This window comes from Podarcis bocagei, assembly GCF_964188305.1.
Source record: "Podarcis bocagei genome assembly, chromosome: 6".
Taxonomy (NCBI): domain Eukaryota; kingdom Metazoa; phylum Chordata; class Lepidosauria; order Squamata; family Lacertidae; genus Podarcis; species Podarcis bocagei.
In genome coordinates, this window is record NC_138130.1 from 51,500,936 (window position 1) to 51,525,695 (window position 24,760).

The 24,760-nt window shown below is 40.4% G+C and overlaps 1 protein-coding gene across 1 annotated transcript in view; it reads right to left on the reverse strand.

The window, feature by feature from the left end:
• Positions 1 to 4,068: 4,068 nt before the first annotated feature.
• Positions 4,069 to 24,760, reverse strand: part of UMODL1 (uromodulin like 1) — a 38,333-nt gene continuing 17,641 nt past the window's right edge. The window contains exons 7-22 of the mRNA XM_081199135.1: positions 24,003 to 24,257; positions 23,575 to 23,687; positions 22,759 to 22,978; positions 22,441 to 22,578; positions 20,797 to 21,786; positions 19,347 to 19,592; positions 18,171 to 18,283; positions 16,710 to 16,923; positions 15,623 to 15,760; positions 14,408 to 14,850; positions 13,099 to 13,241; positions 11,271 to 11,507; positions 10,349 to 10,508; positions 9,087 to 9,171; positions 7,386 to 7,577; positions 4,069 to 5,870 (exon numbers count right to left, since the gene is read on the reverse strand). Of these exons, the coding sequence (XP_081055261.1) occupies positions 7,405 to 7,577; positions 9,087 to 9,171; positions 10,349 to 10,508; positions 11,271 to 11,507; positions 13,099 to 13,241; positions 14,408 to 14,850; positions 15,623 to 15,760; positions 16,710 to 16,923; positions 18,171 to 18,283; positions 19,347 to 19,592; positions 20,797 to 21,786; positions 22,441 to 22,578; positions 22,759 to 22,978; positions 23,575 to 23,687; positions 24,003 to 24,257 (3,668 nt within the window). The 3' untranslated portion in view covers positions 4,069 to 5,870; positions 7,386 to 7,404. The remainder of the gene's footprint in view (positions 5,871 to 7,385; positions 7,578 to 9,086; positions 9,172 to 10,348; positions 10,509 to 11,270; positions 11,508 to 13,098; positions 13,242 to 14,407; positions 14,851 to 15,622; positions 15,761 to 16,709; positions 16,924 to 18,170; positions 18,284 to 19,346; positions 19,593 to 20,796; positions 21,787 to 22,440; positions 22,579 to 22,758; positions 22,979 to 23,574; positions 23,688 to 24,002; positions 24,258 to 24,760) is intronic.

The following is a 24,760-nucleotide window of genomic DNA, read 5'->3' on the forward strand; positions in this document are numbered from 1 at the left end:
AATATTTCTGGGTTAGTGGAGTCTGTAACCTGAAGCGTATGTAACCTGAAGCGTATGTAACCCAAGGTACCACTGTATAGGATTACATGCTACGGCTAAGTCTGTGTGTCTTCCTGGGAATAAATTCTATGAAATTCAGTGGGACATGACTCCCAAATAAGCCTGCATATATGATCACAGCCTATGCATCCTACAATGATGAGTTAGTTACCCCTGTTAAAACTGAGGATTTACAAATATGCCTTGCAAAAATGAAACCAGTGTTCTGAGAAATGGACAAGCCACTTGGAAATAACCATCAAAAACTAGGCATCTCTTATTACCTGGATTTAGTAATTCCCTGGGGACAGTGGAAGTTTACTTTACCTGCTGCTATGTATACAGCCTTTTGAAAATAATTCCTGTTGTTTGCACAATGAGAGTTTACAGAGAAGAAAAGTATTTCCAGTATACAAGATCAACCTGAGTCATTGGCACACAATACAAACTGTTCTGTGTTAAACACAGAAGAACAAAATCACACCCTACAAGAACTGATTTTAAAAATACAGGTGGGGAAGTTGTCTTCCATACCTGCATTTGCACAGCTGCATTTAAAAGTGTTGTGTTAGTTGAGGCTTGTGTTCATCATTTTTTTCTAGGCAAGAAATTGTATGTGGTGCAGCCTTACCTAGTCTGTAAAGGTAAAGGACCCCTGGACGGTTAAGTCCAGTCAAAGGCGACTATGGGGGTACCCACTTCAGACTGCAGGTAGGATATGGTATGCTTGAATCCTTGCCATGGAAAAAAGTCCCTGAACCTGGAAATCTAGCATATCAGGGGGAAAGAAAGAAAAACTAGCATGTTAAGTCAGTTTTATTTGTCTTATTTATTAATTATAGTATGTATGTATATCATTTCATAAAAAATAGAGTGGTTTACAACCATTGTACATAAGACCATACAATGAAAACCACATTAAAAAGTTTAAATCAGGGCATGGAATTGCATCAAGACATGTGCAGTAATTTCCCAACTGCTATCTGAAGTGGTAACTGTCTGGACATGTACGTGGTCCCTTCTAATTCTATGATTCTGTCTATGATTCTGTGTAGACTGACTATCAGATCTTCAAACTGAGGATTCCCTGCTTTGCTGACTGACATAATTGCAGCAGTTTGAAAATGAGACTGGGAATGGTAGTCTTCAGGTTAATCAAAATAGGTCATGTCAAGGAACCAGCCAGCTGCACAGCTGATTTAGCACTCTAGTGTTTAAATCGAAATAATGCTTGGGTGGGTGGGCTGGGATCTATGCCTTAATGCATAAGTTCTCAAAAGAATATCTGAACTACAGTTTCTCTTTTGGACTGGATCCCCTGCACCAGTCCTGCTAAACCCTGCTCTGCTGCCTAAAGGTATGATAGGAGTTGTAGTCCAACAACACATGGAGTAGGCTACCCCTGCTGTAGGGTACCCTTCTTTCCTGAATATTTGCTGAGCTCATCCCACAAACATGCAGGCATGCTGTACATTCGCTCCCATTTCCATACTGGGAGAGAAGCTGACTCCTGCTGGCTGGCCTGATTAGGCAATTTCACCTGTGTAGTGGCTATCTCAGCAAACCAGTCCAGAGTGCCACCAGCGGCTGGCTCCCAGGCATAACCCCTGCCATTATTTACATGATCTCCAGAGGTAAACCCCATTATTGTGTCATTCCCCAACCCATCTGGTTGTCAGAGCTGGTCAGGGTGATAGTGCCACCTATCCAGGGTCAGGGATGGGCTATATAGTTAGATAAAACAGTCCAGTTTCTTCCTTGATGTACAGTATTATTATTGCCAGCAGTGAGACAAAATAGCTACCAGTGTTACAAGTGCCAGGAACCACATTAATGGCTTAATCGCTCAACTTAATCTTTAAAATACCTCAATGGCTATTCACCTTCTGGGAAGAAATGACAACCATTTGGCTCTTGTTTTGTTGCCTGGTCAGACTGACCAGTTATTTACTAATTTGAAACTTTTCCAAGAATTATAAATCCATGTATCATTCTTTGGTTAACAGTGAATTACAAAGTGTGTACACAATATTAACTTGTAAGCTGCAACTACTTGCTCTTTTTAGCTTTCATAACTGATGTGAGTTCTGCTGGATTTCTTGCTGAAGTTTCGATATGTTTGTCTATGCAGGATTCTTCTTTTGTTTGCGTAGTTTTATTGCTGCTGGGCTGCTTTATTGATTTATGCTTTTACTTAGTTGCTATATTGTATGTTTCACTTTTGTCTATTTAAATGTGTATATTATCTGGATAATTTTAGTATTAGACAACTCATATGGAAACAAATACTAAAGCCAACTGATGTCTCTTTCCAGATATTGATTAGTTTCAAGCTAGAATGCATGCCCTTTTTACCTATAACTTACTGCCCATATATTGCTCAGATTTTATATTACTGTATATTAAAGTGTCCAGACTATTGCAGACACATTCTTGGAAATCAGATAAGGTGCTGCAATGGCAAGGAAGAAAGCCGGGCTAGAATGGGCATGTCACCTCTTACATGGCACACTGGGGCAAAATTTGACTGTCTTATTCACAACTATGTTCCTATACAGTGGTACCTCGAGTTAAGTACTTAATTTGTTCCGGAGGTCTGTTCTTAACCTGAAACTGTTCTTAACCTGAAGCACCACTTTAGCTAATGGGGCCTCCTGCTGCCGCCATCGCACAATTTCTGTTCTCATCCTGAAGCAAATTTCTTAACCTGAAGCACTATTTCTGGGTTAGCGGAGTCTGTAACCTGAAGCGTATGTAACCTGAAGTGTATGTAACCCGAGGTACCGCTGTATAGTTCAACATCTTAGGTGTTGCTGATGAGCAGAAATAAGCTTGATAAAAATATCATCTCATTTGTCCCACCAACTCTGCATTCTTCAAGTATTGTCCCATGTTGTGGGTCTTGGGAGCTACATATTGAGAAGTGGACATCACTGCCACTCAGTATAGAGAGGAACTAAATACAGATAGGTTTTATCTTCATGTGCCACTGCATTAGCCTGATTATTTCCAGTTGTGGTAGCATACTAAAAGGCTATCTGTACTGAGTTCAGCACGTGTCATCAGGAGCCACACAGTTCTCTCTCATTCTTTCAGTGCACACTGCTAGACTGGATTTCAGCATGACTTGGCCCATAATCTTGGTCTGATCCAGCAGTGCTGCCACCAATGGATTTCTGGAAATCCCACATGATATTGAATGCCTCCAGTACAATCCCTACACATTATTCATGGGTGAATTTCCATAACAGATGTAAATGGCGCCAACCACTGTCTCAAGCAATGCATGTGTCTGCAATTATATTCTGGTTAGAGCAGCTATATGTCTGGATTTTCAAAGACGGAATTGACATCCAGGGGGGAACTTTGTAAATGCGGCACTTTGTCCTGGATCTTAGGCAAGTCAATCGAAAAATTTCGTCCTGGTTTTTACTTTTTTAAATATGGCAACCCTATATTCTGGAAACTTCAGTAAACTACTAAGAACAGCGTTTCAATTAATAGTGGTTCCAAAACTTTGCAAGAATGATATTATGGATGAAACCACTTCCCCCAAAGTAACACAGAAAGTTTCATTTTAGATTTCTTCTCTAAAAAACTTGGCTCATAATAAAAGGTACTACATTGTTGGTTTTTTTGTTGGTTTTTAAACTTCCTCAAGAAACTTGAGAAACCTTAGGATGACGGATGTATTCATGGGTCAAAAGTGCTCTTCAAGTGAAGCATTTCATACTGAGCATGCAGGAAGCCAAGTATCGGTTGAGACGGAGGTGAAAAGGTGACACTTGTTTGCTGTAAATTATGTTTTATGTGTATCTGTTTGTACACTAAGACCTACAGTCTCATATCATGAAATGAATCTATTGTAACCCCAGTGCAACCATTTACCAACAGGGCTTCCTGAGCAAGTGGGGCTTCTTCATAGGTAAGCATGCCTTGAATTTAGCACCAAATTAACAACTTTTCAAGCTACAATCATGTAAGCCTTTGGACTTCAAAGGATGTTAGAACAAAATCAAAAACCATAAATAAGCTTAAAAATGCATTTATTGAAACAGCCAATAATAAGCTAATAATATTACTTTGTATCTAATTCAGCACTAGGGTTTTATTCAGCATAAATCAATTGGAATTTGCCCCATTTTGTTTTCGACTATTCTAAGAGCTTCCAGGATTTTAGCTAGCCCCTTTCATTAGCTAGCTGGGTTACTTAAGATAACCCAGTTAGGGTCACTTTTACACCTCCAGCACTGAGCACCACTATGTGGAAGTAGTTTTGGGAGGTTTCCATGCAGGTGATGTAACATTTAAAGCCCTACTAACTATGCTTAAGTAGCTCACAAGTGACCATGTCAAAACTATCAATATTATTACAGCATAGAAACACAGAAATTGCAACCTATAAAAATAGTTTCTCTTTTCATATATGCACAAAAGCCAACTAAATTGTGGAAATGTACAATAAATGTACCAAAAATATAGACTCCTAAAAAAACATACAACGGTTTAGCATGTCTCTCAGGCTATCTCAACAATTTTATTTGTACAGCAGACATTTTACCAAATCATTACCTTCATGTTAAGATTTAACTAGCACTGTGATGTAAAATAAGGATTGAAAGAAAGAAGTGAATTTAGAATCTTTTAATTACCTTTGTATGGCTGTGGGAAGATCTAAAATCAGTAAGTACAGTCCACAAATGATTACATGTCCATGGGTCAATGCTAAATTTGTCAGCTCTTTCCCCCACCCCTTTTGAGAGATCCTGTGCTTTCAACATTTGAAACTCAGCAAATAAGGCTTTCCCCACAAGCAGATGTACAACAGCTTAATGTCAAGTGGAAATTCAGCTGTTATAGGCACTGGATATTTGTTGACAAGCCTAGTCTATGCATACAATGGCATAGTGAGAAACGTTGAATAATTGCAATGTATTGCCACTGAAGTAAACAATAAATAGAGGCAACATAGAATGGACACAGCAGGGACATGATTGCTGCTTTGTACATTGGAATAATCCATCTCTCACTCCTCTATTACACTAGATGCTGAGTTGCCAGTCAACTAAAGCACAGTTTGCTCTGGTACGTAAGGTTGTGTCTGAGTATCATCCTTTTCTCTAGCATGTCTCATGTTATTGCCATTGTCATTCCTATCAGTTTGGAATTTAAGCAAGTTCATGGAGATGTTTAAATTCACCTAGTGGTTCTTGCACTGCAAAATCTTACAATATTAGGGAAGTGCTTTAATGATGAATATTCTTGACTGACGAATATTCTTGGGGGGGGGGGGGAGGGATGACCAGACCAGTTGCAGAAGTGGTTCTTTCTCTTTGTTGCTTTTAACCACATGTTAAATTGGTTTTACAAAGTTTATATATAACAGTGTTGGATTGGTTTTAAACAACAGCTTTAAACATGCTTTTCTTCCTGATAATGCAGATCTCATAATGCATTCTAGGAGTCTGGCTTTTGTATCAAGATGGCAATACTACAGTCCTTTAATTAAGTGCCTGAATGGAAAATCAAAATGCTCTGTAACTGAGTAAATGTTCTGCCTTTCTTGACCGAGTGATATCAACAATGATAGTACTATGAGGGGAATGAGAAAGGTTTTGGGGGTTTTTTAAGTGATTGTTATTTTTTCCTCCCGAAAGGATGCAAGAACTGTAAAGTGCTTCAGCATAGCAACAGAAAGTAGTAAGTTCTTAGAGGACTTATGTAAAGACCAGGAGATACATCTGAGCATTGGCTATTTGTGGTTAAGTTTGGTGGGGTGCATCAGGTCCAACATCATATGGAGCAGCATTATATTCATAGAGTGTTTCCAGCTAGAATACCAAGAGGGGGGAAAATACTTGATTAGTGGCATGACACTGGCTGTCTTCCTATTCATCACATTTCTATCACACTCTTCTTCCATGAAGCTTCATTTCATCCATTGGGGTGATTCTATTTTATCTTCACAAGCCAATTAGACAAGCAGGGAAGGCTTGTCCACACTGCTGTTTACTGTGGGTTTCCAGCTTTTCCCAATCCCATTTAATTTGTGTAGTCCACAAACGGTTACCCTCAAACAACACCAGTCTTGATGCTTCCCCCCTGTAACTTCAAGCTCACTCCATACCGAGATAATCAGGTAAACTGAGGATAATGAGTCTCCAAACTACTCTACTCAGGATCACAGAGTGGGCAGATCAATCATCTTCTTTCTCCTGTCTACATGCACTATTCCCTTAATGTTTTCATTTCTCTTCTGACTGTGCTTGCACTATTTCTAGTGTGCTCTGAACAGAGAGAAGCATAGCCTTATTTTCCTCTCTTTTGATCCCTCAAGTTTTGCACAAATCCAGAAAGCTGTGCAAACAAACCATATTGCAAATATCTACACCAGACACTGCACAGCAATCAGAAAAAACGTGTGCTAAGAATTTACAGTTGTCTGACCCTGTGCTTTTTGCACACTTCCTGGGTGGTTGTTTTATAAGGTGTTCATTCAGCTATCGACACATGTGCCCTGTCACGACTGAAGAAGAAGAAGAAGAAGAAGAAGAAGAAGAAGAAGAAGAAGAAGAGTTTGGATTTGATATCCCGCCTTTCACTCCCCTTCAGGAGTCTCAAAGCGGCTAACATTCTCCTTTCCCTTCCTCCCCCACAACAAACACTCTGTGAGGTGAGTGGGGCTGAGAGACTTCAGAGAAGTGTGACTGGCCCAAGTTCACCCAGCAGCTGCATGTGGAGGAGCGGAGACGTGAACCCGGTTCATCAGATTACGAGTCTACCGCTCTTAACCACTACACCACACTGGCTAAGCAGCATAATCAACTCAACAAATCAGAAGGCAGGGACAAACACTAAATGTAATGCCTGCCAGTATGTACATGGAAAACACTAGTTGCTTCTTATATACAAATTCAAAGACATGCAGGTGTGGTCTAATATGGGTGGGAGGAAAGTGGATGAACAGCAGTTATTAATGCTCAAATGTTGGCAAACAAGCCCAAGGTGAGGTGGCTAAAGCTGCCCAATGAGCTTTAGTACTGAGTAGGAGTTTAACTTCCCATCTTCCTAGCCTTGCTTCCTAGTGGTTTGTTCACCATATTGTACTGATTGATTGTGGATACAGGATGTATAAAGGACAAATTTTGTAGGAAAAGCTAGTTTTTACATGTAGATGGCTACACACACACACACACACACACACACACACTGCAGAAAAGAGCAGAAAAATTCTACTTAGTCTCCAGTCCATATATTTGCACTAGGGAAAACTCGTTTTAAAAGATTTCCCAGGGACCACACAAGCTAGCCCTTTGAACAATAGTTCAGTGAAAGGTAGAACTTACATTTGGAAAACTGAAATGTTCAGTCATAGAACACTTGGTAGTTAAAATTGTCAGACTTGATTTTGAAATTGTACGCCCCAGCCTTGCGTTGGTGTTGGAAAATTAAAAGACCTGTTATTGCCAGTATAAAAGCAAATACACCAATGACAATGAGGACTATGTAACCTGCTTCTAAGCCACGCTTTTCTTCAGCTGAAATAAATAAAATAAAAATATTAGATGTGATGATATATTGGCTTGCATACACACAAAGCATTTAAAGTATATCCTTTTCCAAAACAGAAGCCTGGGAACTGTAGATTACCCAATACAGAGCTACAATTCCCATCACCCTTAAACTACATTTCCCAGAATTCCCTGGGTGACTGGGTGCCTTAAATGTGCTTATAAAACATAAAGGCAAACAAGGTAAAACGTTACCAGATTTCAAAAGTGCAATCCTATTCATGTTTTCTTGGAAGTAACTCCTGTTGTATTCAGTAGGGCTTGCCTTCAAGATAAGGCTCATCCACAATTCTGTTTACTCCACCACTTTCTCCCAGGAAAATCCACTCTTTACTGCTGAATTGGAGCAAACATCAACTGGGTTTTCCACAGACTGAAATTTGCTACAATTCAGCAGTGGGAAGCGTGTTTTCCCAGATTAAGTGGCAGGGCAAATGGAAAACTATTCAGACCCATGTCTAGAAAGCATAGCACAAGAAAAAACAACCCCAATTGGACCTGTACTTTCTAGGCACAGGCAAGTGGAAGAGGGAATGATTCCTATGTCTGTATAGGATTGCAGCCTTAATGTCTGCATAGATAAACCCATCTTCTCACTATCACAAATCAACAAACTGCTGCTCCTGCTCAGGGAGGAAAGGAATGGTGCCAGACAGAGAGAGATGTCAGGATCTTGTGAGCTAAGCAGATCAGCAGTGGCCATGTTGCCCTCTTCCTCCACATAAAGCCGGTGGAGAACTTTCAGACAACCACCAATGAAACTTATTTTTATTAACGTGTGGGGACTGGATAAATGCAATAGTCATGAGATTAGAATAGTGCCAGTACAGCATTAACAAACAATCATTAGTCTGCCGTGTTATCATCTTGAAGCACTTCAGTGCTTGCTGTGTGGCCCTATAAGGAGAGAGAAAGGAGGTAGAGTATATAAAGTGTGACACAAAGATTTGAAAATTAAAAACCGGCTGAAGGAATGGAGGGAAGTCACGAGCTCAGTAGAGTAAAGAATTTATTTGTTTTGTTATTGGTATGTTGAAATATTGTGTTAAAAAAGAAATCAATAAAAAAATATATTTAAAAAAAATAAAGAAGGCGGGAGAAAGGAGAGTCAGAGGCAGTTTTAGGGTAGCATGACCAGAATGGAGTGCGAGAGGTGGGGGGGGCATATTTTAGTGTCGCACAGGGTGCCGCTGAAATTTGAGATCCTACAATCTCCCACTGAGTGAGTGAGAGAGCACAGCATGGCTGGGTGGTGCTCTGAGGTAAGCCAGATGTCTGGCTGCATCCCAGCCCAAGGCCTGATCCTGGAGCCAAGCGGCTGCTCTGGTTGGTTTGGGCAGGGGGTATGTGGTTCCACAGCACAGTTCTGTTGCTTAGTTCACAGCAGCCCCAACCCATTTATGACCATTCTTATCATTTTCACTCCTAGCTGTCTCTCGGTATTAATCTTTGCCAGCCTGGTGACTGATTGCTTACCACCAGATTTGCGCAGAGGCCCCCAAGATGCATTGGGCATTGCTATAGTTTCCCCAGTCCTCATCAAACGGAAACCATTGCAGTTCTGGAAGAATAAAAATGAAGAAACATTAATTGGTAGCCTTCTCTTTTTCCAGTGCGAAATGTTTAGGTGCCTACCATTTTGCAGACCATCTTAACAGATTTTGCAAGCTCACTGGTGGAGGAAGAGGAGTGCGGGGGGGAGCGCACCGCCCCTGGCAGCACGATCCTGGCAGGTGTCATCGCGGCTGCCCCCGCCCCCCGCCCACCCGCACTGTGCGCCCCGCCCCCGCCTGCTCTCCACCCCCTGGTGCCAGAGCATGAAGCTCCACCACTGTGCAAGCTACTAGTTTGAGAACTATTTGTACACCACCTAGACATTTAATGATATGGCAGTAGAGAAATACTTATATAAGTAAAATTAAAAACAGAACCGCTTGCATAGGAGAAAATATGTATCACATATTCTCTAAACTCAGGGGAATTTTTCCTTTTACAGTTCAGAAATACTTTAAGGTATAAGAATCCTCCATTAAGATCACTGCCAATACTAATTTCATTAACACCATGTTAATTTACTTAATACCTAAGACTACAATAGGAACTAGTTTTCCATTGTACACTTTATATTTCTACTAAGAGATTTTTTACAACTCCTTTTCCTGGACCTTCAAAGCTACTGCTAAGTATTGACTTCAATCCATAGCACTCAAAGTAGTCATTTACTAATAGATTTCAAAAGGTCATCTAAGAAGGGTCAGCAACTAGGGATGGGAGAAATTTGGTTTCTCTCATTTTCTAACTTTTCCTATCTGAAGCTCACTTCTCCATATAAATTTCCAATTTTAATTTTTTTACAAGAGTTGTCATAAAAATTTATCAGCAAACTTATCCAACTATACACATTTTGCCTAGCGTAATGCCTTTTTATATAATCTTCACTAATAAATGCATTTCTGTGTACACTGCTTGACTGAAGAACTGCACTGCAAAATTCAGAGATGTGCACATTTTGAATTGTGGCTGTGTTTCACATTTTGAGGGTGTACTGGGGGCTGCGGGGGGGGGGGAGAGAAGTCCAATGGGACAAGCAGGCATCTACTCACACAACATTGGAGTCTGCCTTATATGTTCTTGGGTATTTTTACTGTTGTAGTTGGGGAATACATGGGAAGTATATACCCCCTTCATCTTGTTTTCCAACAAGGTTTTCAAGTAGGAAATAAGAAAAGCTGCCTTACCGTCTTGCAACTACTCCTCGGAATTTCCAGACAAACATGGATTTTGCAATGTAGGTAAACCACTGAGTCATTGACAAAGGAAAATATTTTCAGTTTAAATTGGGCTTTGTTGGATATCCCATTCGAAATCATAGTGGTGTGTGCATTTGGAACTGGACAACTGAAAAGAGAACAGAATATAATTCAACACTATCCATGCTAACTTGTATTTCTATTTTTGAGCTTCCTTCAAAAATTGATGGTAGCCGTCCAGAGAGAGAAAGTGAAGCAGACACACTTCTCTTGCCAGCTATGGAATAGCTTATAACAACAACTGCAGTAGCAATACCTAGCAATTTTCATTTTGTTTCCTAAGAGTATTCATACTTTATAATAATTTAAACAAGGCATATATGGGTGTACATTATCTTGTACTTGATCAAAAATAAGCTCAGCTTTTCAATACTGCCTTTTTGCTTAGCCCTCTCCCCCCCCCAACATAATTAATTTAATGCAGGAAGAAATACCACGTTCCTTTATAAAATCAATCCATGCTCAAGGGTAAGTTTTGTTTTTCTGTTCTTGTGAAAGCCCACTGTAGCTGCAGTCAACTTGGGTGTTCAGCATTTATATATACTGTTTGGGAGGATTCAAGTCACTTCATATTCATTAACTTAGTAATCTTTACAACGACCATTCACAGTGGTTCAATAAAATCATCCCAACATTGCAGACACAGAAACATTAGAGACTGAGAAATAATGGCTTGTGTGAACCCCAAGTAATAAGATGAAATCTAAAGAATAATTAAAGTAAATATTAAGTAATCACAGACTTGCCAACTCGAAATGATGCTCTTAAATGCTGTATTTTAATTTTTCAGAAACCACTACCTGGTACATGGTTTTTGTGTGACACCCTGAATATATTGCGTGTACCATACCTGCCATCTATAAAAGGAAATGACTGAGGGTCCTTTGAGTTATTAGTTGGAGTTGCCCAACATTCGCTGACAACCACCTTGAGGTTGCTATCATGTCTCTGTATTCCCACTTCAATCATTAGGTCATCACTAGCAGAGATGGTGAAGTTTTTGGGAATTGGAGCATTTTCAATGAATAGCTGCATTTCTGTTAAGAAGTGTCCTGATCCATGTAAATCCTCAAAAATGGTATAAACCCTGCAAGATAATCAGTTGTTAAAATTGAGTGTTTTTTATGAGCTCTGTTCCTCTGTCCTATATGTGCATAATACCAGTACAGTGGTGCCTTGCAAGACGAAATTAATCCGTTCCGCGAGTCTCTTCGTCTTGCGGTTTTTGCATCTTGCGAAGCACAGCTATTAGCGGCTTAGCGGCTATTAACGGCTTAGCGGCTTTAAGAAAAAGGAAACAAACTCGCAAGAACTCGCAAGACGTTTCGTCTTGCGAAGCAAGCCCATAGGGAAATTCATCTTGCGGAATGACTCAAAAAATGGAAAACTCTTTCGTCTTGCGCGCTTTTCATCTTGCGAGGCATTCGTCTTGCGAGGTACCACTGTATTCTTTCTAGATTCTGTGTACAACACTATGTGTACACGCACACACATAAAACAGAGTCAGACACAACAAATATACAACAAAAACCACAGAGCTAGACAGTGCTATATTCTATCCTAAAAAGCAGGTGCAACTACAGCTAGGACCAGAAATGGGGAGAATTGGTGGTAAGTTAAGTGACTCCCCTAACAACAACTAACACTCAGCAGAACAGACACACACTACAACATTAACTAATTTAAAAATTACAATGTGCAGAACTGGGATTTATTAAAGAAAGTCTTCCGAGAAGCATTGGTATGGGCTGGCATTAGGAAGGGATTAGATCCCTTAAGCTGGAAACTAAGCATAAACAAAATCTATATCACTCCACCCAAAATGTTTCCAGTGTTCTTTCTCCTAAAAGAGTGTACTATGAAGAGGAGTGGAAAACCATGACACAGTTCTGACAATTACCTCCATTTGGCCCTCCCAAAACCACTGTGATTGGAGAGAGCCTTGGTAAAATTATTCTCTGTAAGCTACAGCTGCCTGTCACAAAACCCCATCCTCTCCCTCTTCTCTTTTATGGAGGTTGTAGAGAGTGTATCCATTTCTAGTAGGCTGTTATCTGAGTGTTAGTGTTCCTCTGAGTCTCTTGGAGAAAGGGATCTTCACTACAATTCCTTAGTGCAGTGGTTTTCAACCAGTGTACTGTGGCACCCTGAGGTGCCTTGAAGGATGGTCAGGGGTGCCATGGGCAACACTGGCCTCTGTCCCTCTTTCCTTCCCTCTTTCCTTTAATGCCCTCTCGTGTATCTGCCTCCCAAAGGCTTGCTGTTTGATGCAGCAGCCCTGGCTACAAGCTCCACAGGCAAATGGTGCCTCTGGGGCTGGTCAGTGGGTGCTTCCCAGGTCCCTGTGGGGCAGTGTGACAAGGCACCGCTCTTTGGGGTGGAAGGGGGGCAGCTCAGAAACCAGGGCAGCGGCTGCAACTGCCCAGAGGACTCCCAAGGAGAGGAGAGAGGAGGCTGAGGGAACACTCCCCAAGGGAGGGTGTTCGGAAAAGGCTGAGGGGCTGCCAGCTCTGCAGGCAAGGGGCTGGGCTCCTGAGCCCCACAGGGGTGCCACAGAAAGAATGTAGTTGGTTAAGGAAGCTGTGGACTCAAAAAAGGTTGAAAACCTCTGCCTTAGTGTATAATAAAATGAAGGTACACTGAACCATTTGGATAGGGGTATTAACATTCCCACTTACCCTTCTGGAGTATATCCAGATGAAGTCAAGAGATCATTTTGAAACACACAAAGGATCGGACTGACAACCTTCAGGTGGCGGATGACCCTTGAAGAAAGCAGATCATTCCGAAGAACTGATTTTACTATGGTGTGTGTTGTGTTCTGGAAAAAAAAAAACCAAATGCAACAGAAGAAGAAAATCAGGGTTTGTTTGTTACATTTTAAGGATAACTTAAGAGGACACACTGGCTTCAGCAAATAAAACAGAACAATCGGGCATGGAACTTTTTCCATATGAGGAAGGATTAAAACAATTAAGTTTAGTCATCTTAGAAAAGCACTAGTGAAAATATGATATAAGAGTGAAAATATGGGCATTTGGTTGAAGGGTAGTATATAAATATTTATAAAATAATTAATACAATGAAATCAGGAGTGAATGGGGGGATTCTAGAACTGGCACATGTCCACTAATTCACACAACCCTCAGTTTATGATGGCTACCAGGAAATGTCACACCATCATGTCTCCGTAGCCAACCAACTGCATGTAGCCACCATTATGCACAGGGGTAGGCTTTAGACATATTAATGCATGCGACAAAAAGAAAATGTAGTTCTTCCTGTATCAGGCCACAGAACAGACATGTTGATTATTTTTTATAAATACATTTATTTATTTATTTATTTATTTATTTATTTATTTATTTATTTATACCCCGCCCATCTGGCTGGGCTTCCCCAGCCACTCTGGGCAGCTTCCAACAAAATATTAAAATACAGTGTAGGCAGAACTATTGCCAATAGCTTTAAAACTTCAGTCTCCCAAATCTCTATAAAGGGCCATAAAGCAACTGCAGCTATATTCTGCAGATTGAATAGAGGCAGATGTTTCTTCTATACATCCTGACTAAAAACAATTAGCACGTTAGGCCTCAGTGATGGAATCCACAGTGCTGTTTCTGCACAAGAGCAAGGAAAAGAAATGGAAGGTAAGAATATTATTATTATTATTATTATTATTATTATTATTATTATTATTATTAGCAATGGTTTATATCCAAACTGCTCACCAAACCAAAAGCCTATATCTCATTCACTATCCTATTTTCATATGTAAGCAGTTTCCTTTAGAGATTGTGGGTAATAATTTTCCAACCTTCTCTGTTCTTAAGCAAGTTCCCCAGTAGTTTTGGAGGGTGCAAGTCTGAACTCTCTAGTTTCAGTGACCTTTGATGCTTACTTTGTTATCTCAATGAACTCATTATTAATATACTGTATGTCAGTAAATATCACTTAACGTTCTCTTCCGAGACTGAAGTGACTTACGGTTTGTACTTCAGTTCCACATTCGTTCCACCCAGTCCGAAGTATGACATGACTGGAATTGCTGGAGCTTACATTGCAGTGAGGCCTTCCCAGGTACAGAGAAGATTCTGGGATAGATTCACGCTTCAAAAAGTCCTTCTGAATGGTGATGACAATTTTTTCAATCTCGCAAAGCACTCTGACTGCTTTCTTAATTAAAATCCCCTGGGAAGGCTTACTGGGTGGTAAGGATGAGACTTGAACATTCAGTGTTGTTTCTCTAGATGCATTGCTAAATATAGTGCTGGTGGTTGCATTTTCCAAACTTCTGGTTTTGGCGACAGAAGAATCCTCTCCAGCAGGTGATGGCACATGGTTTGAAGTATACGGATCTGTCAAAGGTAAAACTGTGCTGCTCAGGTCCTTTGTCTGGGTACCTCCTGCATCAGGGTTGGGGAAAAGTGCTATAGAGTGGAAGGGAAAGGTATGGCAACTTGCATTATTCAACTAATTTTCTTACAGGGAGTCAACCAGAACACATTATTAAAATGGGTTTAAAGTGGGAATGTTGTTCCATTTAAATTTTCTCATCAAAAGGAGTGGTTTCAGGAAGGCTGAAATATTCCCTTTTAAAAAGCTTAAATTGTACCAATAGGGCTTGTTGAATTTTTCAATTTTCAGTTCCAAAAATGAAAGGTGCTAAAAGGTTGTAACATGACTTGGGAATAAAAAGATCTTTTGGTTAAATGAATATAATTTAATTTTGCTTGGTAAATAAAATGCTTGTAAAATTGCATAGAAGTCATTTAAATGATTGCCATTTAGTGAGCTGATGTCACAATGCTATGTAGGCCATTGGAATTGACTATGTTCTGATGCCACTGAGGACAAAATTAATTCAGCAAGTGAAATGCTTCCTGAATAGGCGAACATTTTCAAGCCTTTCCCAAACAAACACCAAAAGGGGTGGAGGGGTGGGGAGAGCTTTTCAGTTCTGCTGAAAATGTTCACAGAAATGAGCCCCCTTTCTGCATTACAAAACACTGGGCTCCAGTGAGCAATATAATGTAATATATATAATTGATCCAGCAGCACCTTATTTCAGGCTTATTTTGTGTGAACATCTGCTACAGTATGTTTATAGACTGTATTGTAATCCCACCTATGGTGAATTTGCTAAATATGCTCTGATCTTATATTCATAAGGTGAAATGAAAGTAAATATTGAAACATTGCCTTCACAATTTCTCCCGGGTCTCTCAGCATTCACGTTGACAAATCCTTCTTTGCAGCTGCATTCATAAGATCCATAAGTATTAGAGCAAGATGCATCAGAAGAACAATCTGTTTCTTCCCTCTCACACTCATCATAATCTGTTTTTTAAATAATAATAACAATAATAATAAAGAGAGTGACCATTCATGAGTGATTATTATTTAGCTGCGCTTGCAGTTATAGTACTGGCAGTGTTATAAGCCAGCATTCTCACAGGCTATCAAGAAGTTTTCCCCCCCCCCACCTTTAAGTACCAGCCCCAGCTGGAAGGGCTTTGATTCACCATGAGCACCATGGACATCAGCTTTCTCCAAAAGATGCCAGCCCTGGGTCCTTATGCCACCAGTTCCATACTCCTGAGGAGGGGTTAGCCCCCACCCCCCGTATGATGCTAAGGGTGGACAATGCATGTAGGTTTTCTAGAGGAGATGTCATTTTGACTGAGGTGAGGTGCTATTTCATAGCAATCATTCCAAGGCTGCAATCCTTTAAGATTTACTAATGAATAAACCTGCATAGGATTATGCCGCATGAAATGTGTGAGTGTGTGTGCGTGTTTTAGATGCCATTTTGGAGATGCTGCTTTTCTACTGTTACTAAAGGAGGTGATTAGACTGGGAAGCAAGGACATGGTTTCAAACCCTCCCTTGGCCACAATGCCCACTGGGTGACTCTTTATAGACAGTCACACTCTCTCAGCTTCACCTACTTCACAGGGTTGTTTGGGGACAATATGGAGGTGGCTGCACCATGTACCTTGAGCTCCTTGAAGGAACAGTGGCATATAAATTAAGTAAAATAAACAAATAAAATGCAATGTCAAGAATGGTTCTACATTTGTGACCGAACATAAGCCGTTTTACCTCGGAAATGATGAATCATACATTTTATTTCATGAGATAAATAGCCAGTACAAACACTAAAGGTCCCATAACAGCTTTTCATTTGTCACTTTCATTCATGACCTACTTTTAGAATTGAAGCCTGAAGTCCAGCACTTACCATTTTTCAGGGTTTGAGAAATTACAACAATAAACTATTGCTTACCATGTATGGAGAGACTGCTGTTATCAATCATGAAATGGTGGCTGTGGAGAAAGGCCTCAAGGAAAGAACTGGAAACGTTGTTTGCATCCATGTCTGCTGGAATCAGGAGGTTGAAGCTCACCACTACACTTCCATTAGTCACACTTGTTATCAACATTTTAATCAAGCCAGCATCCATTTTTGGAAGAATATTAAGGGGCAGAGACGTACGGACCTATTGTCAAAACAGAATGAATGTAGTGGATAAAAATGTGCAGTGAGAATGACTTGGATTTTGTGTGCAGGAAGTTTTACAGACAACTCAACATATCAGCAGTGGCGTAGCGTGGGTTGTCAGCACCCGGGGCAAGGCAAGTAATTTGTGCCCCCTAACCCGTGGATTTGCGCCCCCTAACCCGTGGATTTGCGCCCCCTTACCCTAACCCCCAGATGTTGCGCCCGGTGCGGCCGGCCCCCCCTGCACCCCCCACGCTACGCCACTGCATATCAGGCACTGGGAACTGCTTCATGTTTGAACCCAAGATTAGAGAATATTCAGAAGATGGGGTGGTCCTGCATCAGGGAACTGGGCCAATAATGCACAATTCTTTCTTACTACCCTTTGAACTGATTGGACCAGCATAGTTTTACCCTTTTTATTATAAATGAGAAACCCGCATTATAGACAGGTATGAACAGAAGACTGTTTCCCATAAGTAGGTACCTAGCTTTTCTCTTTTTTTGCAAACTGTTATTTTAGGGTTGACTTGTTTTAGTTGTGATCTTATCATTTTATGTTTGTAAGCTGCTTAGAGAACAATGTTATTGTGCAGTGTTGTATAAATAAAGTTAACAACCACCACTACAAGACAACTTGATTTTTCATCATTTGATAACTCTCAGTTGAATGTAGGAACTTTATGGGGGGAAAACAGGGATGTGAGGTGGCAAAAACCATAGACCTAAGCTCATGCATTCAATGAATGCATCCTGCTGCACATGCATAGAGCCTGCCCTCGACTTTGGCTGAACATGTGGGAGCCAAGGGATACATGGAGGTTCAGGTTGGGTAGTGGCAGTGTGGATGTGAAGGTGAGAACATGGCTCTGATCACTGCTTCATACTTGCAAGACAACACGATGTTGCAATCTTCAAGTGATGAACACACGTCAGGTTCTTGCCACACGACTACCAGATTAACACATTATAAAGCCCTAATTGAGGCCCACGATTCAAGATCACCTGAGAGACAATGGTTGTGTACCTCATTCCTCTCGCTGTGCTCTTCCGCCCCACCCAAATAAAAATCTGCTCGGGAGGGTCTTCCAACACTCTGGAGCAGGTTTTGAGGGGGGTGGGGGCTTCAGGAGAAAGGAGAGAAGTGAGAAGCTCCACTGAAGGACAACAGGACAACCCATTAAATACATAATTATACCCATTTTATATCATACTGAGTTTTCCCACTTTATCATATTTACTTACCTCAGTGAAAAACAACTGTGTAAAATTTTGATACTCTTCACTACTTGTGTTGCTGAACCCTGAACTATAGTTGAGATTTGATATCCTGACGGTTCCACTAAGTATCTGGGCAGCTGTGAGATTGGAGGAAAAAATGTAAACATACACAGCTATAAGTGTGATATTCAGAATACAATTTCTAGGCCTCTAGGAAATTTCAGATAACTCTTTTTCTAAACTCAAATAGCAAAGCTGAGTAAAAAGAACTTTAAAAGAACTGGAGGAAAATAACAAATGTTACTTTTAGATACAGAGAGTTTTCTTCACTATTGGGCTGTTCTGGACTTATGAATGAAGAAGCAGGTATTCATAAGACATGACTGGCTTCAAAATTTTCATTCCCTCTTAAGAGCAGGAAATGTGAAAGGTCACATTCACATCATTTAAAGTGCTCTTAAATCACTTTAACATTCATGGTTTTCCCCAAAGAATCCAATAAACTTTAGTTTGTTGAGGGTGCTGAAAGTTCTTGGGCGATCCCTTCACATAGCTACAATTCCCAGGACCCTTAACAAACCACAGTTCTCATGATTCTTTGGGGAAAGCCATGACGGTTGAAGCAGTACAAGAATGCTTTAAATGTATGGCGTGGATGTGACCCAACTCACTGACAAGCTAAATAGCCAAATTTTTGTGAATACTCCTCCTCCTCCTCCTCCTCCTCTTCTTCTTCTTCTTCTTCTTCCTCCCATATTTAGCATTCCCCTATAAGTATAAAGGGCTGACATTTCTCTTATAGACTTGTGGTCACCAGATTATAAAAAAAAACTTCTAAGAATGTTTTACCTGCCTTTACTTTATGTTGTATACTTCACTCTATGCTTTATACATTTTGCTCTTCCACTGGCTGCGCTGAGGGAGGGAGGTGCCACCAGCATTTTATGCCTCATTGGCTGCCCAGGCAGGTGGCAGCCAATGCCCTTTCAGCCTGTGAGTCACCTCCCCCCCAAGAGCAGGTCTCTCATTGGCCAACCTAAAATGCAGGAGCTGCCGGAAACTCCAGCCAGCTACCCAGGAGGCCAGTGGAATTCCCCAACAGCCAGCTGGCCATGTGCATTCTGGCTGCCCAGGGATGGCAACCGAGTGCAAGGATCCACAACAACCGCCCACCCGGAGGAAGGGGCAACTGTCCATTACCTGTCTTTAATTTATGCTGTACTGGTATGCTTTTATTTCCACAAACTTCTGTCACAATTTCAACAGTGTACAAAATCCCAGGTTCTAGTCCGGAAATAGTCAGGTTGTGGCTCTGGGTCTTAAGCACTCGTATAAGCTCCTTTCCATTAAGCAACAGAAACTGGAAAGAAGTATTTAGTGGAACATTTGTGGTCCAAGTTACTTGAAAGCTGGTACTGGTTATATTGGAAAAAATAATATTTGAAGCTGAAAAGTGCATTAAGAAGAAAAAGAGATGGCAATTAAATCTTTGAAGGAAGGAAAACAAAGAATTATCTTAAAAACATCTATTCCATTTGCCACATTTTAAATGAAAAGTTTAATGAAAAGTTTTACAGATTTTACAGTAGAAAGAATCCCCTTCCCACACCTGCCACATTTTGGAACAAATTTGATCTCCAAATAAACTATAGACTAGTGGCAATTAAAGGTGGCAGGAAAGCTGAAGTAACTTTAAACTATGTTCAAAAAACAACAGTGTTTGGACATTTGGCACCTAAGGCAAAATTAATATATCTGAATTCAGTAAGAAAAAGCTACGTGAAACTTTTAATTTCAAAAAAGTAAGACTATGAGCTAGTTAACTTATATAGATATTAAACACATACTGTATTTTTGGTGCTTTTACAAATAATAAATGGTAATAAAAGTGCACTTTCTTAGAATAATACTGGAATATACATGTTACCAGTCAAACTAGAATTTGACAAGGCTTCTTTTGCCCTTCTGTTATGTTTATAGGATACCTCTTTGAAAGAGGGGAAGCACCCTCTGTCAGTGAGGAATTGGCCTCAATGCTTGCCAGAAGAATCTTACTAGGGAGAGGTGGAAACTGGGTTTGGAGAAAGCATGACTCCTCTAAAGCAAAGGTTCTACCAGGGATAGGAAAGCCAGATCACATTGTAGCCAACCCTGCAAAGGGCTCATATGACCAGTGGGGCCACCTACTGGCATGCAGTACAAAATTTAAACCGCCAGGATCGGATCAATTTGGGAGCTCTGATTGGGTAATCTGAAGTGCTCTCTGAACTGTTCCTTGGCAAGCACAGCTTGTATTCAGCACCATTTAAATTTGACTCTAAATGCAAGTTGCACTGCTTTTGACTGGTGTCAGATCCAGTTGGGAACTCCTAATCAGAGCTCCTAAATGGACCCATTACTAACAGTGCAGCTTGCATTCAGCAACAAATTTAGACAGTTCTTCTGTACTTTGGACATCTACTCTGCAAACAGGAGATGTAATTGAGTGAAACTAAGAGAAAGGTGTGTGCTGAAATCTCAAAGGAATTTAAGTGTTTGACTGGCCTGTAGCCATTCTCTTGCATTTTCTACACACACTAACCCTCAATGTCTTTTTCTACATACTAACAAGTTGATTTTGAGGAAAGTTTTAGTGTAAAGGCAGACTCACCGCCACAATCTGAGGCAGGGGTGGCAATTGTGTAGCCCCCAGACAAAGATGGTAATGTTGTGGAAGGATTTTTCTCAGACCAAGTTCTGTTATCTTTCCCCATCTCTTTATCAAGGGTATGATTGAGAACATAAAATGTGGGGTGCTGGGTTACATTCAGGGCTGAAGTTGCATTTTGCTGAGAACTTCTCTCAGTTATGAGGCCAGGTGTGCTTGTCTCTACTTCAGAGCCATTTCTCACAAAAGGATAAACTGTAATATTTGAAACGCCAGGAAACATGGACATTGAAGAGTTATGCCTTTCTTGTGTTGTTGATCTCTCTTCAACTAAGTTTTCATTTGATGAAGTTACATTGTCCCACTTTTTTGTCACCAGAGCAGGAGTTTCTGAAGTACTCAGGGTATTATTATCCCTGACATACCCAGTGGTAGTTACATCTTCCCACTTTTTTGTTACTGGAGCAGGAGTTTCTGAAGTACTCAGGGTATTATTATTCCTGACATATCCTGTGGTAGTTACATTGTTCCACTTTTTTGTTACTGGAGCAGGAGTTTCTGAAGTACTCAGGGTATTATTATTCCTGACATATCCTGTGGTAGTTACATTGTTCCACTTTTTTGTTACTGGAGCAGGAGTTTCTGAAGTACTCAGGGTGTTATTATTCTTGACATACTCAGTGGTAGTTATATTGTCCCACTTTTTTGTCACCAGAGCAGGGGTTGCTGAAGTACTCTGGCTGTAATTGTTCCTCACATACCCTGAAGTGGTCATTCTCTGAGATGCTGACAGGGTTTTGTCTGATGGAAGAGTGCTTGACTCTTGGGTCCCATTTGAGGGCAATATCATTGTCTCAGTGGACTTAGACGTGAATGAAGTCACTGCCCTTACTTCAGACATTGCCAGAGGAGTGGAACCTGTCCCAGGCAGTCCTTCTGTAGCATTTGCTTCAAATGCAGGCACCATTTCTGTAACGGGATCCACAATATCTCCTGGAATACAACATTTACGCATTTGACACAAACCGAAGTGTACAATATGAGTGGTATTTCCTTGGCAAACAACTATACATGAAACTACTGTACTATTATAAATCAATTAATAATAAATATGAAACACTAGTCTCCTTTATGTCTTATTTCATGAGAAGGGCCTCCATTTTACTGGACTCACCTCTGACATTGCACTTGCCCATCTCCTGATGTCCTGACGGTACAGAGGAACAAAGGCAGCTGCTGACTAACACTGAGTCAGAACAGTGATCCATATGGCTCAGTACTTGCTACACTGACTGGCAGTGGCTTCCCAGAGTCTAGACAAGGTTCTCCTCCAGGAATTGAACCTGAGACCATTGCTCGACCATTGAACTACAGCCCTTCCCCATTCACACGAGGCACCTCCTTGCATGGAGTAGCCTAAGCAAGTATGCGTGGCTCCTCCTGCAGGCCTTCCCTCCAGGTGTGAAGGTAGATCTGGGTGAGCAGTTGGAATGCTGGGGGTGGTTCCACCTGCATGGCCATGCCATGCCTTTAATTGGTCCAAACCCCTTCATGTAAACAAATGCACAAAGCGGGGCAAAGTAGAATCCTTTTCAATCCATGTGAAGAAGAAAAAAGCCTCCACAGAAAAACTAGTCTGAATCTTACCTTCACAGTTTCTCCCAGGTCGGGATGGATTGGCATCTGTGGTTGTCTTGCATCTGCACATATATGAGCCCAATGTATTGATACATTCTGCATAGGTGCAACAATCATTCTCTGCCCGGGATGCACATTCATTCCAGTCTGTAATTCAAAAACCAAAATTCAAAAAGCGAAGCAACCTTGGTTAGGTTAACTGGGACTAGAATGAGAAATAATGCAGTAATTTCTCCAAGGCCTGGGAGATCTACAGGCCTAATACTAGCTTCCTCTATACTATAACTGAGAAGCTATGCAAGTTTGACATTAAATTAGATAGCCTACCTTCTACTCGAGAGCTATTCTGGTCAACAAGGAATGCAGAACTGTTGAACAGTGATGAAATCATTGGCTCAAATGCAGACAAGTCTTTTGGAAATAATGGGTCTTCTACTATGATTTTAAGTCTCACAACAATACTACCAGCTTTAAGAGAGTCTATTTGCACTTTCAGCTTTCCCATCTGGTATAATGCAGACATATTTGAAGGAAGTGACTTTCTGATCTGAAAACAGATAAGAGAACTATTGCTAGTTTAATGTAAAACTATATACGCTGAATTTTGTTTTCCACAACACTATCATGTCTGTATTCAGAATTTGTAGAAAAACCTATGTTCCATGGTGCACCCACAAAAAAGTGGTAATTTAGTAGGCTACCTGAAACTTCTATTAATTCAGATGGTTCTACACAGTTGTCATTCACTTGCTTCACAATGGTAAAAAAGATGTAGCGGTTAAGTTAGGATAGAATATAAATTAATGCCCTATACCTATAGTATCCAGTTAAAGTGTTCCAACTCATAATGTGCCTCTTTTCCTTTATTATTTGTCACTACTTTACAAGAATGATGTTGGTGGGGAAACAACTAACCCCTTGAGAAACCATGTTGGAATTTATGCATGTTATGAAAGAGGATTTGTTGCATTGGTGAAGGAATATGGTAGCATTATCAGCATAACACTTAAAATGGAAGTTGTTCTTGGTGCAGTTATCATCCTATATCTTTTGCTAGGATCCTCTGCTATAAAATATTGTGAATAAAATAAAATATCCCGTTTTTTTGTTTTTTAAAAAAGGAGTATATATTTTTAATATTACCTCAGTCATCAAAATGCTAGAAAATGCCTGATATTCGATACTGCTAGTGTTGAGGAGCTGATCCGTGAAGTTATAATTCAATATCCTTATTGTTAAACCAAATACTAAGGCATCTAAAAGACAAAATATTAAGTGAGTAATATGGGTGGTGGGGTGTGATATTCATTTGAGAACAGACAGATCTATCAAAACACATTTCAAAACTATATGACTATATGACAAAACTATATGAATTAGTAGTTCATACTAATTATGTGACAGTAATTAATCTAGGCAATGAAGATTAGCTATAAATCTGCACTGACTCGTTCAAGTGGGCTGAGTAGAGATGATGAAATGCAGCTGAAGGTCTGACCTGAAATATGAAGGAAATATCTTGGACAGTCCAGATTTATACAAGGAAAACCAAATTCTAAAATGGTTGTTACCTGTCTTTACTCTTCTACTTGAGACAATCTTTTTGCCACAGTCTTCAGCACTGATGTTCACTGTGTACATTATGCCTGCTTCCAGATTGAACACATCTAGTTTGGTATCATTGGTTTCCATTTGTTGCACGAGTTCTTTGCCTTTGTATATTTCTATATTGAACGAATGGTTCCGTGTCGAATTCACACTCCAAGCCACTTCAAAACTGCTGCTAGTAACACTGAAGATCTTGTGGTTTCTAATAGCTGGAGCATCTGAAATAGCAATTAGGTGAGAGGTACCACAGTTGCATGTGTACTATGTAACCTTACTCAAAGAAGTAATCCCTGTTATAATCCATGAGCTTTATTCAATGGTAAATATGCATACAATTGTAGCCCTTAAGTAATAATAGGAATACAAATTCACTGTGCATTTATATAAAATTGCCTCCTGACATTAAATGAAAATGCTAGATTGACCATTTATAATCCTAATCCTACTTTAATCATTTGTTAATTCATTCAGTTGCATTTGTGGCATGCACAATTTCAAAGACTCTGATTGGCTTACTGTAAGATAAACACACAAAATTAAAACTAAAATGTTACACACTACAGTAGTGGTTTTCAACCGGTGTGCCATGGCACCCTGGGGTGCCTTGAATGATGGTCGTGGGTGCCGCGGGCAATACTGGCCTCTGTCCCTCTTTCCTTCCCTCTGATGTCCTCTCGCATCTTTGCCTCCCAAGGGCTTGCACAGCTGTTTGTTGCAGCAG